Below are 24,047 nucleotides of genomic sequence, written 5' to 3' on the forward strand. Positions count from 1 at the left end.
TTAACAAATGGGACAGGTATATATAAAATGTATACTTTATATTCTGTCTAATTCTTGTGTTTGTTTTTGTCATCATGAGATCTGTAAGACATTTGTAATTAGCTTGTATACTTTCTGAACTTTCTGAATCTAATTATTTTTCACTATACAAGAGATTAGCTATTGATTGTACAGTTGGCAATGCCTTTTTAAAAATGTTTGCTTCACTGCTGCGTTCATACATTTTTCATGTATTATTTGTCTTTAGATATACAACTATTGAAGCAATATTTAATGTAGGTCAACGTCTCTGCATTGTGTGTGCTAGTGTCAATCCAGTGTGTTACTAGATGATATAATTGGAAAAAGACATTTGCGTTCCTCTTAACTATGCCACCCTTAGGCTAGTAATATTCATAGTATCATCCATTATAAAAAAAAAAAAATAATAAAAATTGTGAAATATTCACTCAGTAAAGGGCTTATTGTATATTATACCACAGTGCCGGTAAATTCTTAAATCTAATTAATCACAAGGTGTTGATTAATTTCCTGTAACAGTGATGAGCCACTGCTAGAGAAAGCAGAGGTTTTATATTAATGTGTTAATGTCTTCTAAAGTTTATAGCTCATTCAGACATGTATGATAAGTATAATACGTATAATTCAATGAAAGATGCATCAAAACAGTGTGTGGTTATTTGAGGAAGGAACACATAGTCACTAATATGGTGTAGCTTTCTGTAAGGAGACGTTTATTTACCGTTTATAGGAACAGTCCCAGTTGTCAGCACTTTGTACTAGTAAGTTTTCCACCACAGGAAACTCTGTTTTGTCTTGTGAGGGAAGAAAAAATGTATAGCTGCTAAGTGATAACAGGGACTAACGTGTTTAATTGACCTTCCATAGTATTAAATCTTACTATAATGGTGTATACATCAAAACAATCATTTCTTAAATAACAACAACAACAACAACAACAACAACAACAACAACAACAATAGATTTATGGGCAACTTGCAGTGGTATAATAGGAATAAATCATTGATATCACAACACCTTGTTACTGATTATTTAACAGTGGAAGCCCTGTCATGTTTTATGTATAAAAAACAATTTTTTATTAAATGTACAGATATATCTTTATATGTGTATATGGTAGATAAGTTGTCCTGGTCAAATCTTCAGAAATCCCCTCAACTTTATTCCTTTTTAGTCGGTACCTATGGGACAATGGTGGCAGTACTGATGATACGTGGTTTGCCTTTGAGGTGTCTTATACTTGTCATCTGAGAAGATTTTTTTCACTTCTTTTCCACAGTAATATGATCCACGTGACACTCAAGGATGATGACCGAAGAGCTGGCAGAAAGCCATGAAACAAGATACTTTAAACTTTAGATTAAGGTGAGTGTGTGTGTGTGTGTGTGTGTGTGTGTGTGTGTGTGTGTGTGTGTGTGAGATAAATAATTTTTAAACATTTGCCATTAAATATGAATCTAGATAGAATAAAATTTTTCTACATAATTTTATTTACATTATTACATTTCCTACTTATGTATTCATCTTCAAATCTTACTGCTCAGCTAAAACAATGGAAGGTTGCACTTCTATCAAACACTAACACTAAACACTAAGTCATAAGTCCACTGAAAGAATGGCACAGTTACAGAGCAAATAGACGTGGAAAACCTATTATTTAAACCAACAAATGAATTAAAATGTTTGCTGTGGTCTTTCTCAACCTCGAAGATTGAAACAAGTCGGCTTGGTAAACGCCATAAGCAAACGCACCACACCTAAACCAACCTTAGCGCTTTAACTGTAACTATAACACTATTGAGCATAATGGCAAAATTGTCATTTATTGTTTTAGTCCAAATATTAGTGAAGATAATTATTTGACTTTCAGGTAAAATTCAAGTGAAATAATTACACACACTGTCTATGTGTGTTATTATTTTACTTGTATTTTGCTGAGTCAAATAATATTGTATTCATTCATCTATAATGGGTGTAAATTTGTATTTGAAATCAGATAAAAAATGAACGCATAATGCGTCTCATTCCTATAAGGAAGTTTGTCTTTCTACTGGTTATCCCCTAATGTGTTTCTGTATGTTTATCCTTGTTGACATTATTACAAGCCTCTTTCATACTCTCTCAATCTTTTAAGCTGAGTAATAACTATCAAAGTATTATTTGTATTAAAGATAGCGATTAAGGTATGCAGGCTAAACCAGTGGTTACAGGTATATTGTAACCAATGAAATAAATGTTAACGCATAAAAAAAAAAAATTAAAAGTATATCGCTAAATATAGTGCCTATAAGGCCTAAATACTATATAAAGTATGTAGTATGTGTGTTGATATGATGACTTTGTGGAAAGTCTTTTCATAGAACTGAGACGTAGCTGCTATCACAATGATAGGTGGAGCTTATTGGGCCTCTCCTGTAATATTTGCTATTAATAATAAAAGGCAGATATTGTTGGGCCTCTCGTGGTATGGTTGCTATTAATAATATAAAGCAGATATTGTTAGGCCTTTTGCATTATGGTTGCTATTATTAGCAGTAGGTGGGCCTTCTTAAGCATCATCTATTATAGTTGTTGTTTATATTGGGCAGGTCTTGTTTGGCCACTCCCAGGTTCACATTAATATGGAGACTATAGACTGTCAGCCAAATGCCTTTCTCCAAGCCAGGCCTTGTCTATGTTACTGCTTCTATGAACATGTGTGTATTAGTGCAACTGCAAGGCAGGCAGGGAATCCAGGTGCTTTGGATACAAGTTGGGGAAATGTGGCACTTGCCCAGTATTCTGAAAATATGAATATGCTTTTTGGCTGCTCATTGCCACAAATCCAATTATATCACACATTGTGTTTCTAGTGAGATTATTACAATTATCTAGAAATTGGAATTGCCGAAAAAAGGCAAGAAAAAAGAACCTAAATAGGAGGCAAAAAGAGAACCATTTTATTACATTAAAATTTTATACAAACAAGGCATACACACTATTTCATATTGCTTCAGACATAAGTTTTCATCTTTTTTTTAAAACAACTTTGTAACAAAATGTAAGTACAACATTTATGAAAATATATAAATCTCTAAACAAGGATTTCAGTGCTGACTATACAAACAATACAATAAACACATTCATTGCCAGTATGCCACCATGTTCTGCAAACATGTATGTAATTAAGTCATTCATGTCACATAACATACAATATGCCACATTCTGCTCTTGAAGTGACAAATTGGAATATTCTCTGGGATTTCAGGACAACATGGGCTAATCGAAGGTTGTTTGCAAAAGGTAATATATATATATATATATATATATATATATATTTATTTTTTTACGCAAGTCACACTGGGTGGTACAATAGACCCATAAGGAATAGAGTTCAATTAAGTCACAAAGCATATTTCATTTGTAAAGAAATAAAGTGATACAAGAAAGGAACAACTTTGGCACACTTTTATTATACTGTATATAATATTTCGAATGTTTTGTAAATTTATACTTCGAGGGGAGAACCCTTAAGGATGCTACAGGTATTATTGTAAATGGGCATATTTCTCAACAGTTTCAGAAGTAAACATACAATTTGTCGGAATAGCCCTTAAAGTTATGGAGGTGATGGGGCACGGCTGATCATTTTATTAAGCATGCCAGAATATACCCTTAACCAAAGGTAGAATTAAAATCTTCATTAGCCATACGAAGAAGAAGATTAGCCATACTTAACCAACAGTTTGAAGATGAAAGTTTGTGTCACTGTGTTCTTGAAATACCATATGTTATTAACAACTGTTCCTAATAAAGTGCAACCCCTCAAAACTGGCTTGTCACAACCTTGTTTTGTAAATACATACATCTATACATTTCTATGTAAGTCATCAATAACATGAAAATACTAGATATTCATTTTTCTACTATAACGTGTTCCCACAATGCCTTGCTAATGACATGAAAAACAGCAAAAAACTAAACTTGGCATAACTTATGACACCACTTTTTTAAGGCGTTTATACTCCTTGTCAGATGCTACACACGATGTTAAATACTCAGTAACAGTATATTCCAACTAACAATATGCAAGAGGTTCAGCTAGTGATATTTTTTTTACTGTGTTTGATACAATAAATGCGGTAACATAAAAAAACAGATTTAATAATATTGAATTTTCCTGAAATCATTTTGCTTTGATGACAGTTCTGAATGAATTACATTTTATATTCATTGTTTGTTTATTGTAGCATGTTTATTGTATTTATGAATATCTATATCAAGGTTTTGTTTTAGAAATTCCCTGCATCTTTTTAATCATTAGTGTTTATAAGAAATTCTTTTTAAAATCCAGGCACTCTCTTTGATTGCATTAAGCACAACATAACTTTGTTAAGGAGTTGCACAAATTGCAGCAGCCAAAATAGATATGTACACACATACACAAGTTAAATTTTTGATACAGTTTGAGAGGAGGATGACTGAACATTTATAAAAAGCAAATATGTGTTATGCTACAAATATATAAATATTTCTATGTTTTTGTATAAAGTAATATTATGGCTTGATTTGAATAAAACAATGAATTTGAAATATATCAAAGTGTGTAACAAATAGTATGACAAATCATTAAATGAGGGATAACAGAATGACGGTGATCTGACTAAACACAACTGCAGCGTGATAGTAATTGGCCAGTGTCAACTGTGTAGTACCCAGAGGACTGATTTGTGCAACTGAATCACAAGGTTGCTGTAAACAAGTATCAACTGCATCCAAATCTGGTCCCATTCATCTGTTCCATTAACTTCCTGAAGAATTCTCATTGTAGCATTTCAGCCTTTTTTGTTGGTGTTGTTGTTTCAGGCTCCCCGCTGTCCGAGACATTGATGGGGCTATCTCGAGAGAAAACTTCGGTTGACTCCCTCCACATGCAGTCAGCAATGGTCTTGAAGGCATTGGTGCTGCACTTGGGGCGTATTTTCTGTGAAGCATTGTTAACAATCTGCCGGCTGTTGGAGGTGGCAATCTTGATTTTGAGGGCTGCATCCACACGGTCCACAACTGTGTAGGTCCCAATACTACCATCCTCAAAGCCAATAATAATGTTCAGTGCTCGTTGTGATAGGCACAAGTAGGTTGGTGTTTTGTAGAGAGAACAGGTACCAATACTCTTTCCATCAGCAAGTCGCATGACAATTAAACTAGAAACTACACCTGCATCATCGTCCTCATCACTATTTCCGAAACAAATGTAGACCAAGTAACGACCATCTCTTGACAACTTTTGCCTCCATATTATGCCTGCAGCATGGACCAAGCGCAGTTTACCACTGTGGAGATCGAGAACATTAATGTTGTCATCCCCTTTAGATACAATTCCCAACTTTCCATTTGGCGAGATTTGGAAGTCTTCCAAGTTCTTCAAGAAGTTGCTTGGCAGCTGCACCCTTCTGCAGACAGACTCATCAGCTACACTCCATATGAAAACAGTCTCTGTGGAAGTAATGAAGACAACATAGTCTGGACTGTCTGGAACCAGCTTGAAATTTATGATTGTTATCCCATCATCACAGACAAACTTCTTGGACACACTACCAGACCACAAGCTGACAGCCAACAGCTTGTTCTTAGTTGTACCAACCAGGAAAGTGTTGGCTGTGGTGATGAGAGCATACTGAAGGGTTACCAGAATGTTGCACACTTTGTGACCAGTTGCAAGCCTCCAGACACGTGAGGCATTTTGTTCACAGAGAGACACCACAAATTGGTCATTATGTGTGATTAGAAGTTGGGATATTTTTTGCCCATTGATCCGGAAGATATTTTCACCTGTGGCCGTCTGCCAGATGTATTGGCTACATTTGTCATCAGATGTCACCATAAGATCACCAGATGTGGTAAGAACACAGTTCTCCACAAGGCCTTCATGTTTAAATACTATCTCAATGAAACCTGTGCTGAAGTTCCATTTATGGACGGCTTCAGACCCATCCATTGTGTAGACAAAGTCTTCTCTGCCTGGCAGCTGTACACTTTGTATCCGTTTCCCTGTTTTGTCAATGTTCGACATTGCTGTTATGATATCAATGTCCCAAATTGATAGAACCCCACTGCTTGCTACAGACAAAAGCAGGTTATGGTGTGCTGATTTGATCAACTTGACAATGGCTCCTGATATCTCTATTAAACTAGCCATACATTGACCGCTGTCTCTTCTCCAAACAAATATGGATGAAGTATTTTCCATTGATGCTACAATACTTTGGCCATTCTTTGACAGAACAGCAGCCACAAATTTCTCACTACGTTTGGCCTTAAACTTCTCTACCATCTTCCAAAGCTTGGTGTCAAGCACCTCAATGCTTCTGGCTTTGCAAATAAGTACTGATTTCTGATCCTCAGATAATTCAATACCTACCACCTCGCTATCATCCCCTCGGCAGTCATAGTCCTCCATAAGCCTGGGATTTGTGATATCTTTGGTGTTCCAGACAGAAAGACTACCTTCATTGTCAATCATTACCATCTGATGAATTGTGTCTAGAACTAGGATTGACTTCACAAATCCACCAGAAAACTCAGAAGTCACTGTCGCAAGCTTTTCCCCACTTCCTAGGTGGAATACAGTGGTGGTGTTTAAATACTGGCCACAGAAAGCATACATCCCATCTGGGGAGCATTCAACACAGGTTACTTCATACCAGCAATGGAACTGGTATAAGGGCCAGCCATACTGCAGGTCAATTACATTTACATCCTTACTGGCTTCCAGCCAAGCTAAGGCATGGGGGCTGGATAAGGTAAATCCATTGATGAATGCCACCCCACCAGTGATGCCACAGTGCTTTGAGCCTTTAACTTCCACCTCTGACAACAAACAGGATTTATGGTTGTCATAAATTAGTAGTGTGTTTTTTGTAGTGGCAACCACAAGGTACTTCTCGTCTGTGGTGAGCTTAACACCAAGCACAACTGACCTTGCTGTGTCAATCTGTCTCAGCAACTGTCTGCTCTCTACATCCCATGTACTCACGGAACCATCCTCAAGAGCTGCAATTACAATGTTGGGAGCCAAGGTTGGTAGGATCTCAACAATCTGCATGTAACTAGAGCACAGTGGTAGTCTCTCAGGACTGTATGTAACATCCATGGAAGAGTGTAGCGGCACTATGGAGCAGTATTTTGGGCCATCTTTGTCACACTCTAGTAGGAGATGTCGGAGTTTGGGAAGGGATGTGACCACAGGAAGAAGTCTTTGCTGAAGCTCAGCAGACAGTGAGGCAGGGTTCTTGTTGACTTTGACCTTTATACTTCGTAATGTGCTTGCAAGAAACTTGAGCTCTTTTTCCTGTGAGTAGGTGTAGGCCAGGTCAATGTCCGACAATGCTTTGTCAAATTGTCCAATTTTTATCATTGTATATAGCCAACTGAAGTTCATGATGACACCAAACATGAGGTCATCTGTTCGTCCACTCCTTGTCAAATGAAATAACAGTTCTGTCATTTTTCTATGATTGACAAAGAAAATGTCTGGCTCAAGTAAGTTGCATTGGAACACCCATGGTTGTTCTGGTGTTTGTCGATCATAAGAATGCTTGTCAGCAGAGGCTTTGTCATGGCCATGAAGGCTTTGTTGGTTGTGAGGGTTCCGATGCTGAGAGATATTTAATGAGGCAAAGTGATTGTTGTCACAGTGGAAAATCTTCTTTCTACCACCTGCCCATACCCCAAGAAAATATTCAGCTAAAAGGCTGTGCATTTGATGCACATCTTCTTCATTACTTAGATACAGCTTTTGTGCAATGAGATGCAGATGTCTGTTTGCCCACACCATCAGGGTTACATTCCGAACTTGACGCTCCACCAAGTAACCTTCCAGTTCTTCTCTTAGTTGAGCAATGAGATCGTAGGGGATTCGCAGTGGACTCTTCAGATTTGAACTGATCATGATGTCTCCAAGTACACTATTGTCCAAAGAAAGTATATCCTCTAGTTCCACCTCCGTCAGCCCTACACGTGCCATAGTAATATATCCCAGTGCGCGAAAGACAAAGTGGGACCCCAACTTGTTTTCAATAGAAATTAAAAGATGTTCTATGCTCTCATGCACTGTTGAGCAAAGGGACTTTTCATCAACATCTTTGTGTGAACGCCAATGAACCACCTCACGATAAATAAGGTTAACAAACATGGGCAGTGTGCATTTAGCCAGTGCTTCATTTACATATATTTGTTGGCCTGAGGTTACTTTTCTTTTGACACTCAGAAGTTGCTGTTTGAGTGTCTGGCTACATGCTTTACGGTCTCTTTGTGCCAATTCTAAATAGCAATCTTCATCATGAATCAGGCAACGTAATTTCTGTAGTATCCCGTGTTTGTTTGGCAAAGTTGAAACCACAATGCGGACTGTGCAAGGAAGGTGGATAGGCAACCACCACAGCTTACGTGCCTCATCTGCTTCTGACAGCTGTTCCAAGGAATCTAGTATGATCACTAGGGGTCGATGGAAAGATGACTCTCCCAGAAGGTTAATCAACAATTCTCTCATCTCTTCAATCTTGTTTGGTAGGTAGTGGATTAGACAGCGGTAGTTTATGGCAATCTGCTCGCAAATACTTTGGAGGAGGTTGCGGAGGTCTGTAGAGAGGTCAGAGGAACCAATGAAGCGAACAATGATGACAGGATCTGTTTCTGGCCCCATTTCTTTTTGAAGCCACGAGTATGCCTAGAAAAAGAACCAAGGAAATGATTGGTTATTCTGGTTTTTTAAACACTAATTATTTATGGTAAGTATTATATCCTTTATTCAGTTGATGACTTAATTCTTGAATGAAAAACTATAAATCAAAATTAAACCAGGAATAAATATGCATATTTAGATTTGATTTTCATACATGCTCATTTTGCTGGTCTAGTTGTGGCATTCAGAAAATGTTAATCACATGTATCCGGTTCATACACACTTGATTGTTACATATTTGTTCTGGTTCACTGGATCTAATGTTCAAAAGGATCGGGGTACCAAATGACTTTAAAGATATTTATTTGAAGGGAAATACATGTGACTTTCTGCTACCTGCATAAGACTGCACATTCTAATCAGTGAAGCTGCAACTAGGTGGAGAAAATGTTGATGTGTGTAGGGGGTTTTCATGTTCTGCTGCCCAGCATATGTCTGACAAAACTCAGATTGCTTAGCAACTAAATGGATAAATTACTGCTGATCAGTAAAGACTTTTCACTCTCTGCTGCTCTTTGTTTCACTGAAATGCATCTTTGTGCCACCACTTCAGACAGTTCAATGTGTTTACTGGGATGTCACCACAAAGAGTGGTTTAGAACACTTAGCTGTCCCCGGGGCAGTGGAACCTGTTTCTATATTAATGAAGCTTGGTAACTAGTGGCACAGTGTAGAAGAAGTATTGTTGCCAATACCTGGAATCCTTCTTCATTAACTGCAAACAATTTATTCGCTGCAGGATTTCACTCAATTATTTTTGTTGGAGTGTGTATTCCACCCTAGGCCATGTGAGGCTCTGTGCCACCTGGCTAATTAGATAACCATGATAACTATAAAGCAAAAAAACACTCAGACTCTGTTGTCATTATTTTTTGGTAGTTTTGAACATATCCTTGGAAAACTGTCAAAAATGCAATAAACTGCTCACATACAGACAGAAACTTCAGCACTACAGCAAAAATGTATCAAAGAAGGTAAAGACCTGTAAAGCAGGCTTGTAAATGTTTTCTTTGCACTGACCGGAAAGTTTTTGAACACATAAGCACCAGAAAAAAGTTCAGCAATAGATGTATTTCCTGATACAGTTAAAAAACTTCACCCTACCACAGGAGCTGTTCCCCCAATGACCTATTCACCTCCAAAGCCTGGAAAAGAGCATTAAAGCATAATTTCCCACCCATTCTTTCCATATTTCTTTTTATGAATATTCCTCAATAAACCTGCTGTCTGTGTTATTTTCTACAATATTTGTTTATGATTTTTGCCAGACTGCTTAGCGGGCCGACCTTGAAGAAGCATTTTGGCACAATGACTGACTCATTTTGAAATGTGACAGGAGTCACACTACCTGAATTTCAATTTAGCTACCCTTAGCTAGCAAACAGTGAGTGATACCAGAGAAATTCTGCGAAATACACATAAAAATACACCCACCATTTTTTCTCACCTCCAGGCACAGTGGCATCAATGCATTAGTAGCTACAAATGGGTCATATTTAACTCATGCCATTTACTAACTTGAATGAATGTTCTGCGCTTTGCTAACTAGCCATCTAATGTTAGTCACATTTAAATAACGCTAAGTATCATGTTGTAAATGATTATAGTATGTAACTGCCGTGTTTATAATAAGCTGACTTCCGCTGACTTGGAAATGTAGCTAAAATCTGTCTAATTTCATAAGATTGTGCCCATGGTTGACATATAATTGTAGTAAATAATTTATTTTAAGAAGTGTGAGGGTGTACTGTTTCTTGAATGTGTTTATAACTATATACTAGCCATATCCACATTTATTGTTATGTTGTTGAACATATGAATATGCTTTCTGCATTTAGCCATCTATTTTGTGATTTACAGTGCCACCTTTTTTAAAACAAAGGGCACATTTTTAATTACGAAAAACATTTATTCTTCTGATCCTATATATGTGAGTGCATTGAATTTATCGATGCCATCAACTCTTGTGAAACTAGGCTTGCCTTTTGTTTTGTTGTAAGGTGACAAAGTTGTTTGGGTCTATTATATCTTTGTAATTTAATATAATGTATGTGATCCTGGAGAGAACTTAACTACCAACTTCCTTCCTTGGAGAACCCGACAATCGAATTTCTAGTATACACAAATGGACTTGGCCAGTGAAGCATGACTCTGAAATTGCACAACTTGTGTGACCTTTCTTTGTAGCTACAGGGATTGACCATTCTCAAAATCATAAATAGTATGAACTAAGAAAAAAATAGAACATATAATCACAAAAACAATGTTTTCTGATATCCTGCAATTTATCTTGTTATTACCATGGCTATTTGCTAGAATGCAAATATAATAAATAAATAATGACAACTGGAACATTGTATATATTTACAATTTCCACAATTACTTATTGCCATTTTATTTAGATGACAATGCTTAGAAATGCAACATTGAGTGAGAGAGAGAAAGAGAGAAAGAGAAAGAGAGGGAAAAATAGAATTTCCTGGGAGCAAAAGGCAAATAAATGCATAGTGGAACCTTTTGTGGTCAGCTGCTAAGCAATCTCTTGCTGTGTTTTGGCTGGCCAAGAGTGGAAATTTGCTGTTTGTATGCTTAGACCTGATTATTAACTAAAACTATGATTTGTCATTAATGTTTTAGTCTTAATGTCAGTTATAAATACCTCATAGCAATGAATCACTTGCATTACTTCTCTTACTAGAAAATTTAGGTATGTACCAGTTATACATGATTTTTTTCAATATGAATATGGATTGCAGCATGGGCATGTGGCCTTGAGATTCTTGTGATTTTTGTGATCATTGAACCTAGAATTTTCCGTTTCTGGGAAAAGGCTATAATAAAACCAACCACTTTTTGTTTATTGGTATTTATGCAATTGTTACAGCAACAACAGGCAGCTCGAAAGATTACAATACAATTGTCTGGAGTGGGGGAAAAAAGGAATGATAGATGGATAGTGTAATGATGTATCACAATCAATGCATCTTAATCAAATTATATTGTGTCTCTAATTAATGAGCTCACTGAATTTGGAGGCATTGAATAGCTTAAGACAACAATCTTAAAGATGACTCAATTACATGTACTTTTCCAAATGTCCTACAAAAGAAGCGTATTAATTTTAAGACCTCTGTCACACATACTATCAGTCACACATACATATACATGCATTAATATGTACAGATAATTTTCTCACCTGTTTTGCTACCTCAGCAAGCAACAGCGTCTTTCCCGTACACGGACCTCCATAGACGACTAGGGGCAATATCCTCGCCCCTTTCGACGGGTACAGGTATTCCTGCACCATATCCAGGACCTCACTTTTATACACATAAAATGAGGAAAATGTCTTGCACAGCGAAAGATGTTGTATGATCTCGTCGTACAGTGCATCTGTTTCCGTGTCAAAGTTTTGTTGGACAGTAGCTTGGATAATGTCCACCATGTCCTCATAGAACTGCTTACACAACCCTTCCACATAGTGACTCTCCACCTCTTGGGAGTATCCCAGTTTCATGTCACAATGAGTGACTGAGGAATAGACTCGGAGGTTGGATGCTGCGACTATTGTTGGAATAAACTCATCTCTGACTTTCAGAAGCCGCTCATAGGCCTCCTGGTTCCTCATGACACGATCTCCACTCAGAACAGTGTCCATGTAGCGGGCCATGTCTGGGATCTTGGCAAAGCGGTCAAAGTTGGAGATTTTGCGAATGTAACACACACACTTCTTCAGGAAAGCTGCTGTCTGTTTTCCTAAAGCAAAGTCCAATTCATCCTCCAGTGCTATGCAAATAAAAGAAGAAATATTACTGTTCATTCATGCTTTTGAAAATGTTTGATATTTTAATCACCCTGCACTAAAATACTCTGCACCGAAAAGCCATGATGTGCCTGTGTTTTTGGCAGTCTTTAGCATGCGATTAGTTGTGCTTCCTTAAGCTGCCTTTAAGGCAAAAACATATTTGATATGATCACTTAATCCATCATTGCAACGTCTTATCAAAGTCTTCCAAAGAGAGAGTACTGCTGATAGCTTGCCAACCCTGTCAGCTTAGTATCGCAAGCTCAAAGCTTGCTTTGTTCAGGAGGTGATGAGAGAATGAAAATGGTTTGGAAAGGCATCATTTTGGAGGCTACACTCTCACATCCTTGCTGTACAGTCTTACTGGTCATTTGAGGAGTTAAATGTTAAGTAAGAATTATAAATTGTCCCATTAGATTTCCCTTGTGCATAGAAAATGTGCTGAAATGTACTGCTGTGATATTGATTACGTTTGTCCTGTAGTTACTGGCAATTATAGGTAAAAAAAAACAATCGGTACAGCACATGGGATTGGCTCTGTAGTTTGCAACGTCGATTCTTGAAGACTGCACACTTTTGGAATATTGAACGCGTTTTAAACAAACTGAGAAAAATATAGTCTGGCTTGTGGCCACTAACATAGATTGAATATTAACTCCACAAAAGATTGAATTGGAATTTAGTACGCATATAACTAACCATCATAACACAAGGTTATATAAGCTTTAATTCAAAGCATATTTAGTTCGAAATATGACTTTGACTCATTTTGCTTTTAAGTATTTATCAAATTTCAAAGGAGAAAGAGAGTGAGTTTCAAAACTAGAGTTTCAAAACTACCTCAAACTGCCACAGATTTTCACAGATGTAGAATTCATCCGTCACGTACCCGAGCAAAGAAATTTTTTGGCCTGGGCACTTTTCATTGTTCCTTTCTCTTGTAGTTGTAGCACAGCAGTTCTGAAGATCGTCTTGATCTCTTCAGAGACTGCTCTCCAAGCCTTAGCATTTTTGGCCTTCGCAACACTGCTCGACTCCATCTGTTGGAGGGAGAAAAGAGTCATTGGTCAATGATCTGCCAGTGTTCAAAGAAAATTACTAAATTTCTAAGAAGATTTATAAGTAAACAGTGTTGGTTGATTCCTTTTCTATTTCTCTGGTTAAAAATAAAGCTTAACCCATTCTCGATATAAAATACTCCTTGTTTAAAAGCATTATATATGACGTGTTTTGTCTGATTTCCAAAGCACTTGAAGTGAGAGAAAGGGAGAAGTGAGTGATAGAAGGAGGGGGCAGGTTACATTGGGCCAGATCTTTTTTTTTCTGAATACAGGATGAAATTCAAACCCTGCTGTTTTTCTCATTTTAGTCCAGCAGAGCCACAAAGCCTCACAGAGACCACCCTTAACACAACATACAAACTACAGTGTGTGTGACACATGCCATGACATGGTCTAGCTGTGTGAGTTTTTTAACTGACCGTTTGAGTATTAAAGAAACAGATGAAAATAAGATTAAAATAATGGAAAAATGAAATAATTTGTGTAGGTTAATGCATGTTCAAGAAAAAGACAGTAAATAAAATAGAGAGAGAAAAATCTGAACATCAGAAAAAAGCAAGCAAATGCTAGATCCTGTGCTCTTACTAAGGTTTAATGAAAGACACTGAATTTATGAGCCTAATAAACTCCCCTGCAGGCAAGCAGCTTGTTCTCTTGGGTCAGGCAATTTCTGAGAGGTCCTCAGCCACTGGTCTAGCACATTGTGACATTTACAGGAAACGTCTCAGAGGCTGGCTTCAAATTTGTCTGTACGGCCTCTCTAGGGAACACTATATGCATAATTCAGAAGATTTCTCTTTGAGTAAAATCAACATGAAGTAATGCAAGTAAAATAAAGTGGTGCAAAATGGTTGTTAAATTCCTCAGGATTATGGTTCAACATTCATCAAGAAAGGACATAAAAACCCATGCAAATAGACACTATGACACAAAATTGTACACTCCAATAATGTTAGTAATGTTTTACATCATATAACATGTCAGTGAGTGGATTTAATCAGGCAGATAACATAAATTAAACAAAAAATGAAAGCTATCAATATAAATACAAAACTTTTGAGATGAAACCTTTAAGGAAAAACTATAACAAGATGAGTCTTAGATAAGAACTTGAAGATTTCTGGAAGAATGAGGCACCAATGGTAAGAAAGGCATTATAAAATGGTGACAGAATTTAATCCGATCACATCAACACACAACATGATCTTTGGAAAATGCAGCCCATTCAACTCAATGTCTGATAAGTGACTTCGACTACAAAGGTAACATAGAACAGCAGAATTTTGTCTTTTTGATCACTTGGGACACCCAGATAACTGTTCTGGCCTGTGTTCCTCTGGCTACCATATTATCATTAAACCAGTACTTTGGGAAAAAACCTACAATTAATAATATTTCTGAGGGTAGGGTTAAACTCTGTCATTATTTTATAATGCTATTGGTGCCTCATTCTTTCAGAAATCTTTAAGCTCTCATCTAAGACTCATCTTGGTATTAATTGTAGGATGATTTTTCCCAGTACTAGTTTAAAGTCAAACACAATACAATCCTTTCTTTATTTCTAAAGTTCTCAAAGGCATATGTTGTTACTGAATGATTCTAGAAGCATGGCAGTATTCACTGCTTTAGTAGCATGTGCACTGCCTGGATCTTAATTCTGTTGAAATTGGCAGCAGTGGTTTTCAGCAACTGTGTCAAGAAATCATTTCTGCAACTACTTGCTGGTCCAATGCCTCTTTAAGAAGGTGAATGCTTGCTTTTAAGAAGGCTGCATGTGTAATTGATAAACTGGTATCTCAGTGTACAGTCCATCCAATATGAACATAGACTGATCTACATTGGAATACAATACAAGAGAGAAGTTGTTGGTCGTTCACGCCTAATCTTGATCTCCAAGTATTTTAAGTTATCCTATTTGTACTAATACAAATGTTTTAACTAACACTAGTGTGTGTGTTAGGTGACATCAGGTAATATCCATTCAACATCCCATTCCAAATATAAATGTCACAAATGTCTATAATATCCATCCTCCTTACTGAGTTCTGATAATTTTTCAGCATCTCAGCTTTGGGTTTGAGGTAGTAAGCCGGTGGCACCGAGTTTTCATCCCGGCAGTACCACTCCTCCAGGAGCCGTGTATCCAGACCCGCTTCCACTGCCGCATCTAGAATCATTTCAAACTCGGCCGATTCCACCTCGCCTGGAACGCGAATGCTGCCATACTTCTCCCCGACCAAACCCTGCGAGAAAATAAAAACACAGAAAGGAAGGCAACACTAGTAAACACTCACTAAAACCAGAAAACACTTTATTTGAAGCTATGACGATCAATAGCAGTCATTTCATTTTCCCTCTCCTTTATTACACACAGGAACTGCCCGATATTATCACATCAGATTGAAACTCATTATGATCTACATAATTCCCTATTCACCTATAACTATATTTAGCAACAGCAGGAACATGGATTGCACATTTCAGACATGCTCAGGATACAGGGCGATCAAAAAGTCATTGGAAAAGTCAATTATGGATTTTGTACATTAAGCCTTTCATGATCAAGGCAACACTGGGGAAATTTGCTGCTTGGTCTTTATTACCTACTTTCCTTGCAACAAAACTCCCATGCACTGATGTGTCTGTACAATCAACTCCAGAATTATGAATGTCCTTCATAAGAATTACAATCACATTATTATTCACATTTTCCACTTAATTAGAGAAAGCACAGACACCAAAACGGACATGCTATTGTCAATATTATTGCATTATTACTCATGTCCTGAAATGAGTAGTGAAATATATTAACAATATCAATCCTAGACAGACAGACTATGGAAATAAGCGAACACCTCTGAAGTAGTTTACAATTTTATGATCTATAAAAGAATGAAAAAAGGTAAAAAAATAGATTAATGTAGTTTTTTACCTAGGCCAGCTGAATGAGTATAACGAATGCAGTGATAAAATGATATTGTAGAGTTTTTACCATTTGTACACTCAAGTGTAAAAATTTCAACAAAAGAAAAAGACCAACATTTTATATTTTAGGTATTTTACATTCCAAAAGTTATAATCTCATGTCTCAACATGTGAGCTATTCAGAGAAAAGTGATTATAAGTGAAAAGTGGAAATGCAGCTGTGGTGAAAGCTATACCTATGTCAAAACACACACATGGAGAAAAAAACAAAAAAAACAAAAAACTATATATATATATACACACACACACACACACACACACACACACACACACACACACACACATCCATGGGAAATGTGAAATGACGCTAGACTGTCTGAGAGGGAAGCAGAGACATAGAACTCTCTCTCTCTCTCTCTCTCTCTCTCTCTCTCTATTTCTTACTCCCCACCTCACTGTGTGTGTGTGTGTGTGTGTGTGTGTGTGTGTGTGTGTGTGTTTGCACCACTGCAGTGCCACCTGCCTTTTGACAAGGTCATACAATAATCAATATTGTCTGTGCTCGCAGGTGTGAGTGTATACGGATGTTTAAAGGACTCATGACAGTTTGCTAGCCTGTTATTTTTAATTCACAGTTCCACTGTATGAGCGAATAAATCTCTTTGCAATAACTATAAAAAAAATAATATAAACTGCAGTTTGGCTATTTTTTTTCGGAGTTGATGTAATAGGCATTAACCTAATCTTGTTTTGAGCTTTGGAGGAACCTGATTAAAAAAAACTTAATTTGAAGGTAAATACACATAGCATGCAGAGCAACAATCAATGACAATTTAAAAAAGAAAAAGCAAATAACAATCATAATTACATATATGGGAACCTCAACCTAAATTGTATGTGTCAGTGTTTAGTGTAAACATGTAATGTGAATAAGAATGAGCAGATGGATCTTTAGCAGCTCATTAGTCTTTCAGTTGTGTAATAGGTACATTTGCATACCAAAGGCACCTCGTAGAGCTGACCTGGGCATGGTGATGTAGGCATACAGGATATTCAGAGACAGGATTTCAGATTAGATCATATATAATCTATATATATATATATATATATATATATATATATATATATATATATATATATATATATATATATATATATTAAATATACATTTACTATCAACACTAAAAAAACACAATCCAGACACACTTTTATTTGTTTTAATCATCTGTTTTTCACCTAAATAAGTATGAGTATATTAGATCACAACATTGTATACATATAATAAGGTTTGGATTAAACCTGGCTTTAGTTTGATTAGGTCCATACATGTCATGAACTCCTTGCAGAATAAATCATGGCCTACAAATATGACCACTTTGGACTACTCTTCCCAGAAATCCCAGCAACTAACTCATTCCTGATGATGGACTGTTGATTACACACACCTGTTTCCATTCCACACTATGAAAAGAGACTCTTCCTCACAATATGTTTGTGAAATGGTGCTCAGTTTCTGTTTATTATGTTATTGGCTGTTTCTTGATTCGTAATTTTAGTTTTCAGGCTTATCGGCTGACCTACGCCTGTGTTTTGACTTTGATTGTACCTGACATTTTGGATTTCTCTGCCTTCGCCCTTACTAAAAATGATGAACCGCATTTGCATCAGCATCTACTCTCAGTCTCTGTGACACAGTTAGATCTGAAATATTAAAGTTCTAAAATGATTAAAAACCAAGCTATTAAAAGAATTCACATAACCACAGGTAACACTGGAAATGGTTCAGTTTTCTACCATGTTGTGCTTCATTAAATATACAGAGCTAAAATTTGAACACCCCCTCATAACTGTCTCTTTATTTGGAGCATCCTCAGACTCTGCTTCATTGGAATGTTCATTCTTCGTCCCTGCTTCGTGTTTACTCCTTTCCTCAGATGTTCAATTGTTTTCTTTATTTTATTTATCCTTAGCTTTTAGTTGCTTGTTGACTGCTTTACATTTAGAGCCTCACTATTGTGACATCTAAACAAATAAACAAGTGGCGGTGAATATTACGGATGTAATTTTGCAGTACAATTGAGCAGTAGCTATTGCTTTCGGGCACATGTGTTTACCTTCTTGAGCATAAAGAGCATTCACTGGTAGCTGCATGAAGATTAGATGTTGATAAGATGTCTCTACTTCTTGAGAAGATTTAGGAAATAGACCAATGAAAGCATTCTGAGCCGCTGCATCACTGCCTGGTTTGGGACAACTTACTTCAGGTCTTAGCTGTGTGTTCTGTATGTAGCTCTATGTTGTGTGATGTAGCTCTTCATTGTTTTTATGCAGCACCAGGGTTCTGGTGAAACGTTGTCTCATTTCACTGTGTACTGCGTCATCTATATATAGTTCAAACGACAAAAAAAGCTTCTTGACCTGACTTGAATTCTTAACTGCACAAATAATAAAAAAAAGATCTGTACATCTATACTAATAAGTGGGACATGCACATGTATTGTGGATTGAAGGCAGACAGTAGTAGAGGCAATAACACAAATTTGATATTTGTATCATATAAAACCAAATGTACACTTCTTTTTCTTCTCTTTTTTTTCTACCCTTTTTTCAGCATTTTAGATACAACTTTATCTTTATCAGACAATTTATATATATATATATATATATATATATATATATATATATATATATATATATATATATATATATAAATTGTCTGTTGAACATCCATAGTGGTGTTTATGGTGTTTAAATAAATATTGGGAAGAAGAATTACTTGGTAAATGGTTGCTGCCTAGGCGGTGGTTCAGGCAAGTGCTGGTTTCAGCTCAAAAGATTTAGAGTTTGGCCACAAAGTTTGTGTGTGTGTGTCATGTGCAAATAAGAAAATGATTACTTGGCAAAAAAATAAATAAACCTAGCCAGAATAAAATAAACATGCCAGTATGACTGAAAGTTTTGGGTATTTTCTTATCTAAAACTTGCTCTTTGGCCAGTAGTCAGTTTTTTTTTTTTAACTAAATTACATTGTGCACAACGATTTGTTGGAAAGTATTTTCAAGTCTTTTATGACTACTGGTGTATCTGATCCATATCAAATCATTTTCGGTTGTATTATTTTCACATAATTTATCCAATATCCACCCAGGTAAAGATGAAGCACTACCATATCTAATCTTTTTTTCTCCCCATTTTAAAATATTGGTTAGTTGGATGTTTGATTACAAGTCTTAAGCCCTTTAAAGGTTTATACAGACTTGCTCAACCAAAGGCTTCCTAACAAGTGCTGAGACCAAAATAAACTAATTAAAGGTTATTCATGGACACATTAATGAGAGCAAGTCATTGATATATCTGATACAAAGACCTGATATATCACTTTGGTCCATGGCTCTGTCTCACTTAATAAGAATTAGTTGTTTTTATTAAAGTCTGCAGGAAGAAAGTATGAAGATAATGTTGTGATCAACTGAAATACTTTTGTTTTAAAATGTGAATACACTGGTTCATAGAATGTGATTGGTTGTCTTGTCTTACTTTTGCGAAGACATTTCACACACTAAAAAGCCAAGTTCACTCACTTTAAATGTCTGTCATTTTCAAATTCTTCTCTGAACAGTATATTGTGGTAAACTACATTATGTCTTTTGAAGCATTTCTGTCATTTCTTGTGTAGCGATACACAGTTGTATATCAGAGCTGTTCTTTGAAGTGGTTGTCTGAACAATACTTTATTTTTCTTCTTGTGCTTTTCCTCAGTCTATTCTCTCCTTTGCCATCTCTTCCACCACCTCTTTGTGCCTGAGGCTCTGTGACTGTGTGTCAGCTGCACTTCTCCTCTAACAGGAGCTTTGAAGTTTCTGGCTACTAACTGAAATAAACCTTGGAGCCACAATTTCTTTCTTAAAGAGGTGTCAGAGGCTTAGTGAGAATCGTATAGCATACGGGTCATGCTCCGTTTCTGTACCTTAAGCAGGTACTCATAATGACTGTGTGTATCATATGAACAATACCTGTTTAGAATTAAATTTGAATAGATAGTATAGTATATAATATCAAACAATGTATAGAGAGTATAGTATATGATAAAAGAATAAATCAAGCAGGGCTTCACTATCCACAGATTGTCATAATTACTGAAAATAGGTCCTATGCCAGACTCATCAGAGCATCAGACCTACCACTTTTTCTTTTATATTTCAATATGTCCACACTTCTTCTACTTCTACTTCTCTCTCTCTCTCTCTCTCTCTCTCTCTCTCAGTCTGCCTGCCATAGTCAGATTAAACAGCTCCAATCTGCACAGAGTCCGTCTCTGGAGACTCAAACTGACACATGCAACCCAGAACTGTCAACTTCAGCCCCCTACTCTTGTCTTTTCTCTTTCTCTGATCAAACACTGGGTTCCCAGTTTACAATAAACAGTCCTGAATACATACATGACTCCCAGCAACAGCGCAGCACAACAACAGCGAGGACATCGACTGTCACTGCTTCCAGACACCTCACATATCAAGTGTCTAAAAGCACACACACTGAGAGATTTGGAGAAAAAAAAGATATCTTGTCTTCTTCTTTCACAGAGTGCTAAGAAAAGACTCAAAGGTCAGTCTATGTTTTACATAGCTTGCAAATAGGTCAGAATTTGCTGTTTGGATATCCAAATCTGGGAAGTCTACATGGGTTTTCCTTGACCCTTTTACCTGTTTACGTCACTTCCTCAGGGGTTTCATTTTTTATTTTTTTATTTTTTGAGAATTCGAACGTCTGATCTCTCTACCTAGAGACACAGCAAAGCACATCTCACAGTTCTGAGCTCTGACCTAATTCTCTTAGGGAATAATAAAGCAGGGTTTTTTTTTGGCTAGAACAGACTAACCAGGGCGTCTCCAGACTCTGAGCTCAAACAGAATGCCTTAGATAGAAACTTTTCCCAAGCTGTAGAAAGCAGTTAAAAAAATCAACCAAGGACTATGTTTGACTATTTTAGCTGTTTGCCGAAAAAGGTTATTATAAAAGAAAGGTTAATATTCTGCACATGTCCACGTTTTACGAACAGCTTTGCTGATAGTTTGTCGTTTATTTCATGGGATGTTGATAACAGATGTTTAAACACAGCCTAATTGAATTCAGCGGAAACTGGAGCAGTGTGTGCAGAGGAAGAGATTATGTATTTCATAGAGGTGAGACAAGTAGTTTGAAAGAGGGCAAGAGGAACTCAGGATTTGCTGGAGGACAGGAAGGATATAGATGTGTGAGAAATAGGAGGAGTGAAGTGGAAGAGAGTGACAGGAAGAGAGATAGAGAGAGTGACAAGATCTATTAAATGAAGCATGAGAGCGGGTGAAAGACGGATGACCGAAAACACAGATAAGATAAGGGGAAAGGAAAGAGAAAATGAGAAACCTGGATTAAATTAGAAAAGGGATGTTTGAGTACCTGAGAGAGTTATGAAGGGGAAGGCAGCAAAATGAGGGATAGCTTTTAAAGTGTTGCGAGAAAGGAAAAGAGAGCACCCTGTGTGTTCCGTATGTGTGTGACCGAAACACAGACAGTCAACAGACATACAGGGAGTGTGGGAAACAGAAAGAGATATATTACAGCGAGAAGGACAGTGGGAGGACGGGGGACCAACGGTATTCCCTGCTCTCTTTTTCTCCACTCACTCCACTTGTCATTCTCTGACTCCAATTATCCTCCTACCACTCACCCACATCACTCATTTACATTTTAATCATTTAACATCAATCTCACCCACACCTGTGCACTGATCTCTCATCTGCACTTGACCTGACAGCGATCAGCACTACACACACCCACACATACACACGCATGCCAATGGAGAATGGCTATTACAAAAACCTGTCCTCTCTTTTTGCCACATTTTGATTACAGTTGTTGAAAACAACAGTGATTAGTGCTTGTCATTGCACTTGTCTAAAGTTCATTAATGCTGTGTGGCATCTGGGATTCGTCCAGATGCTCCGCTGGAACACCTGAGATTATTCAGCCGCTGACGAACTGCCTTGTTCTTAAGTAGACGTTGTTCATTACAAGGCAGCAGACTATGCAAAGGAGTTGTCAGTTGCAGAGACAGATTTTGATTAGCATATGAATAATTGTCTTTAATGCATGTCACACAACAGAGTGGCCAATGGAATACCAAGCATCTGTGTTCAGATAGAGGTTTAAGCACACATTATAAAGATAATAGGAAACACACAGAGTAAAACATTTTTCCAATTTTGGAATAGACTCTGCTGTGAAATGAAACATGACATTGTGTTATTGGTTAATATTATTTGTCCCCACAAAGTGTGCACTGTTGCAGTTTCTCCCCTGTCTTTCGATACTCTGCATCACTGGTTTTGAAACACTCTGCCTTACGAGTCTTCTACCATGTTGCCTTGCTGTTCTTCCAACACTTTACATCACCGGTCTTCCAGCACTCTGCCTTGCTATTCTTTTAACACTCATCTCACTAGTCATGCATCACTCTGCTTCGCTGGCTGTCCAATGCTCTGCCTTTTCAATCCTCTAGTACTCCGCCTGCATCAATAGTTTTCCAAAACTCTTCTTCCGACACTGTGCTGCAGTATTTTTTCAACACACATGAACCATAATAGCCAACATGTCACATTGAGCCTTTTCTTCTTACTGCGTCTATTCACTGTTGCAGACCTGTTCTTTAATTTAGTTCTTTCTTTCAGCTATGATTTATATAACATCAACAACTTTTACACAATTAATGTAAATGTGTCAACCCAATATCCGGTTGTATTTAACAATACTAGTAAAATAGGATTATATATAAAATTGCGAGTTTTTAACTATAATTTCGGACAAAGACACAATGTAAGCTTGTAATTTTACTGTTAAGTGTTGATAGAAGGTCATATATACCCACAACAAAGCATGGACCTGCAGATGTCTTCAGGCATTCTTCTAAAAGCTTCATCCGCAGTCTTTGTAGTTCTGGACTGTCCCACTCCTCTGGGTCCACACCCCAGTACAGGTCCACCACCTAAAACACACACACAACTAGACTGGTTAATTATTAAAGTATTAATTACCTTTTTAATTTTTTCAAATTTTTTTTTTTTACAGTACATAGTATGACTTTAATGAGCAGAATAGAGAGAGAGAGAGAGAGAGAGAGAGAGAGAGAGAGAGAGAGAAAGAAAGAGTGAAATAGGGATGAAAAGAAAGTCTAATTGGATTGTCTCAATAGGGAGCTAAGTCTTGCTTTCACACAGCAAACAGATTTGACAGCATTATGCTAGAAATGAACAGTGTTAAATGAGCACACTGCAAGGAAGACTGGTCTTTCTGTAAAAACACTTTCTTTCCCTATCTTACTGTTGTGTTTCTGTGATTTTTTTGTTTTCTGCACGTTTCTGTAGCATCGTTAACCCTGATGATCATCTTAAAATGTATCTTTTCCCCAAAACACTGAATACGAGCTCGGACATCTAAGTGTGATATATACACATGCATATACAAATGCACACCT

The 24,047-nt window shown here is 36.9% G+C and overlaps 1 protein-coding gene across 8 annotated transcripts in view; it reads right to left on the reverse strand.

The window, feature by feature from the left end:
* Positions 1-2,946: 2,946 nt before the first annotated feature.
* The window catches only part of LOC124387731 (NACHT and WD repeat domain-containing protein 2), a 46,632-nt gene continuing 25,531 nt past the window's right edge, over positions 2,947-24,047 (reverse strand). For 7 of the 8 annotated variants that reach the window (XM_046852259.1, XM_046852258.1, XM_046852252.1 and 4 more), the window contains 5 exons: positions 23,442-23,558; positions 15,649-15,852; positions 13,438-13,588; positions 11,940-12,529; positions 2,947-8,728 (listed from right to left, as the gene is read on the reverse strand). In XM_046852259.1, the coding sequence (XP_046708215.1) occupies positions 4,823-8,728; positions 11,940-12,529; positions 13,438-13,588; positions 15,649-15,852; positions 23,442-23,558 (4,968 nt within the window). In that variant the 3' untranslated portion in view covers positions 2,947-4,822. Of the gene's footprint in view, positions 8,729-11,939; positions 12,530-13,437; positions 13,589-15,648; positions 15,853-23,437; positions 23,559-24,047 lie in introns of those variants that run through there. The other variant, XM_046852260.1, reaches the window with a different exon arrangement.

This window comes from Silurus meridionalis, chromosome 6, assembly GCF_014805685.1.
Source record: "Silurus meridionalis isolate SWU-2019-XX chromosome 6, ASM1480568v1, whole genome shotgun sequence".
NCBI classification, from domain to species: domain Eukaryota; kingdom Metazoa; phylum Chordata; class Actinopteri; order Siluriformes; family Siluridae; genus Silurus; species Silurus meridionalis.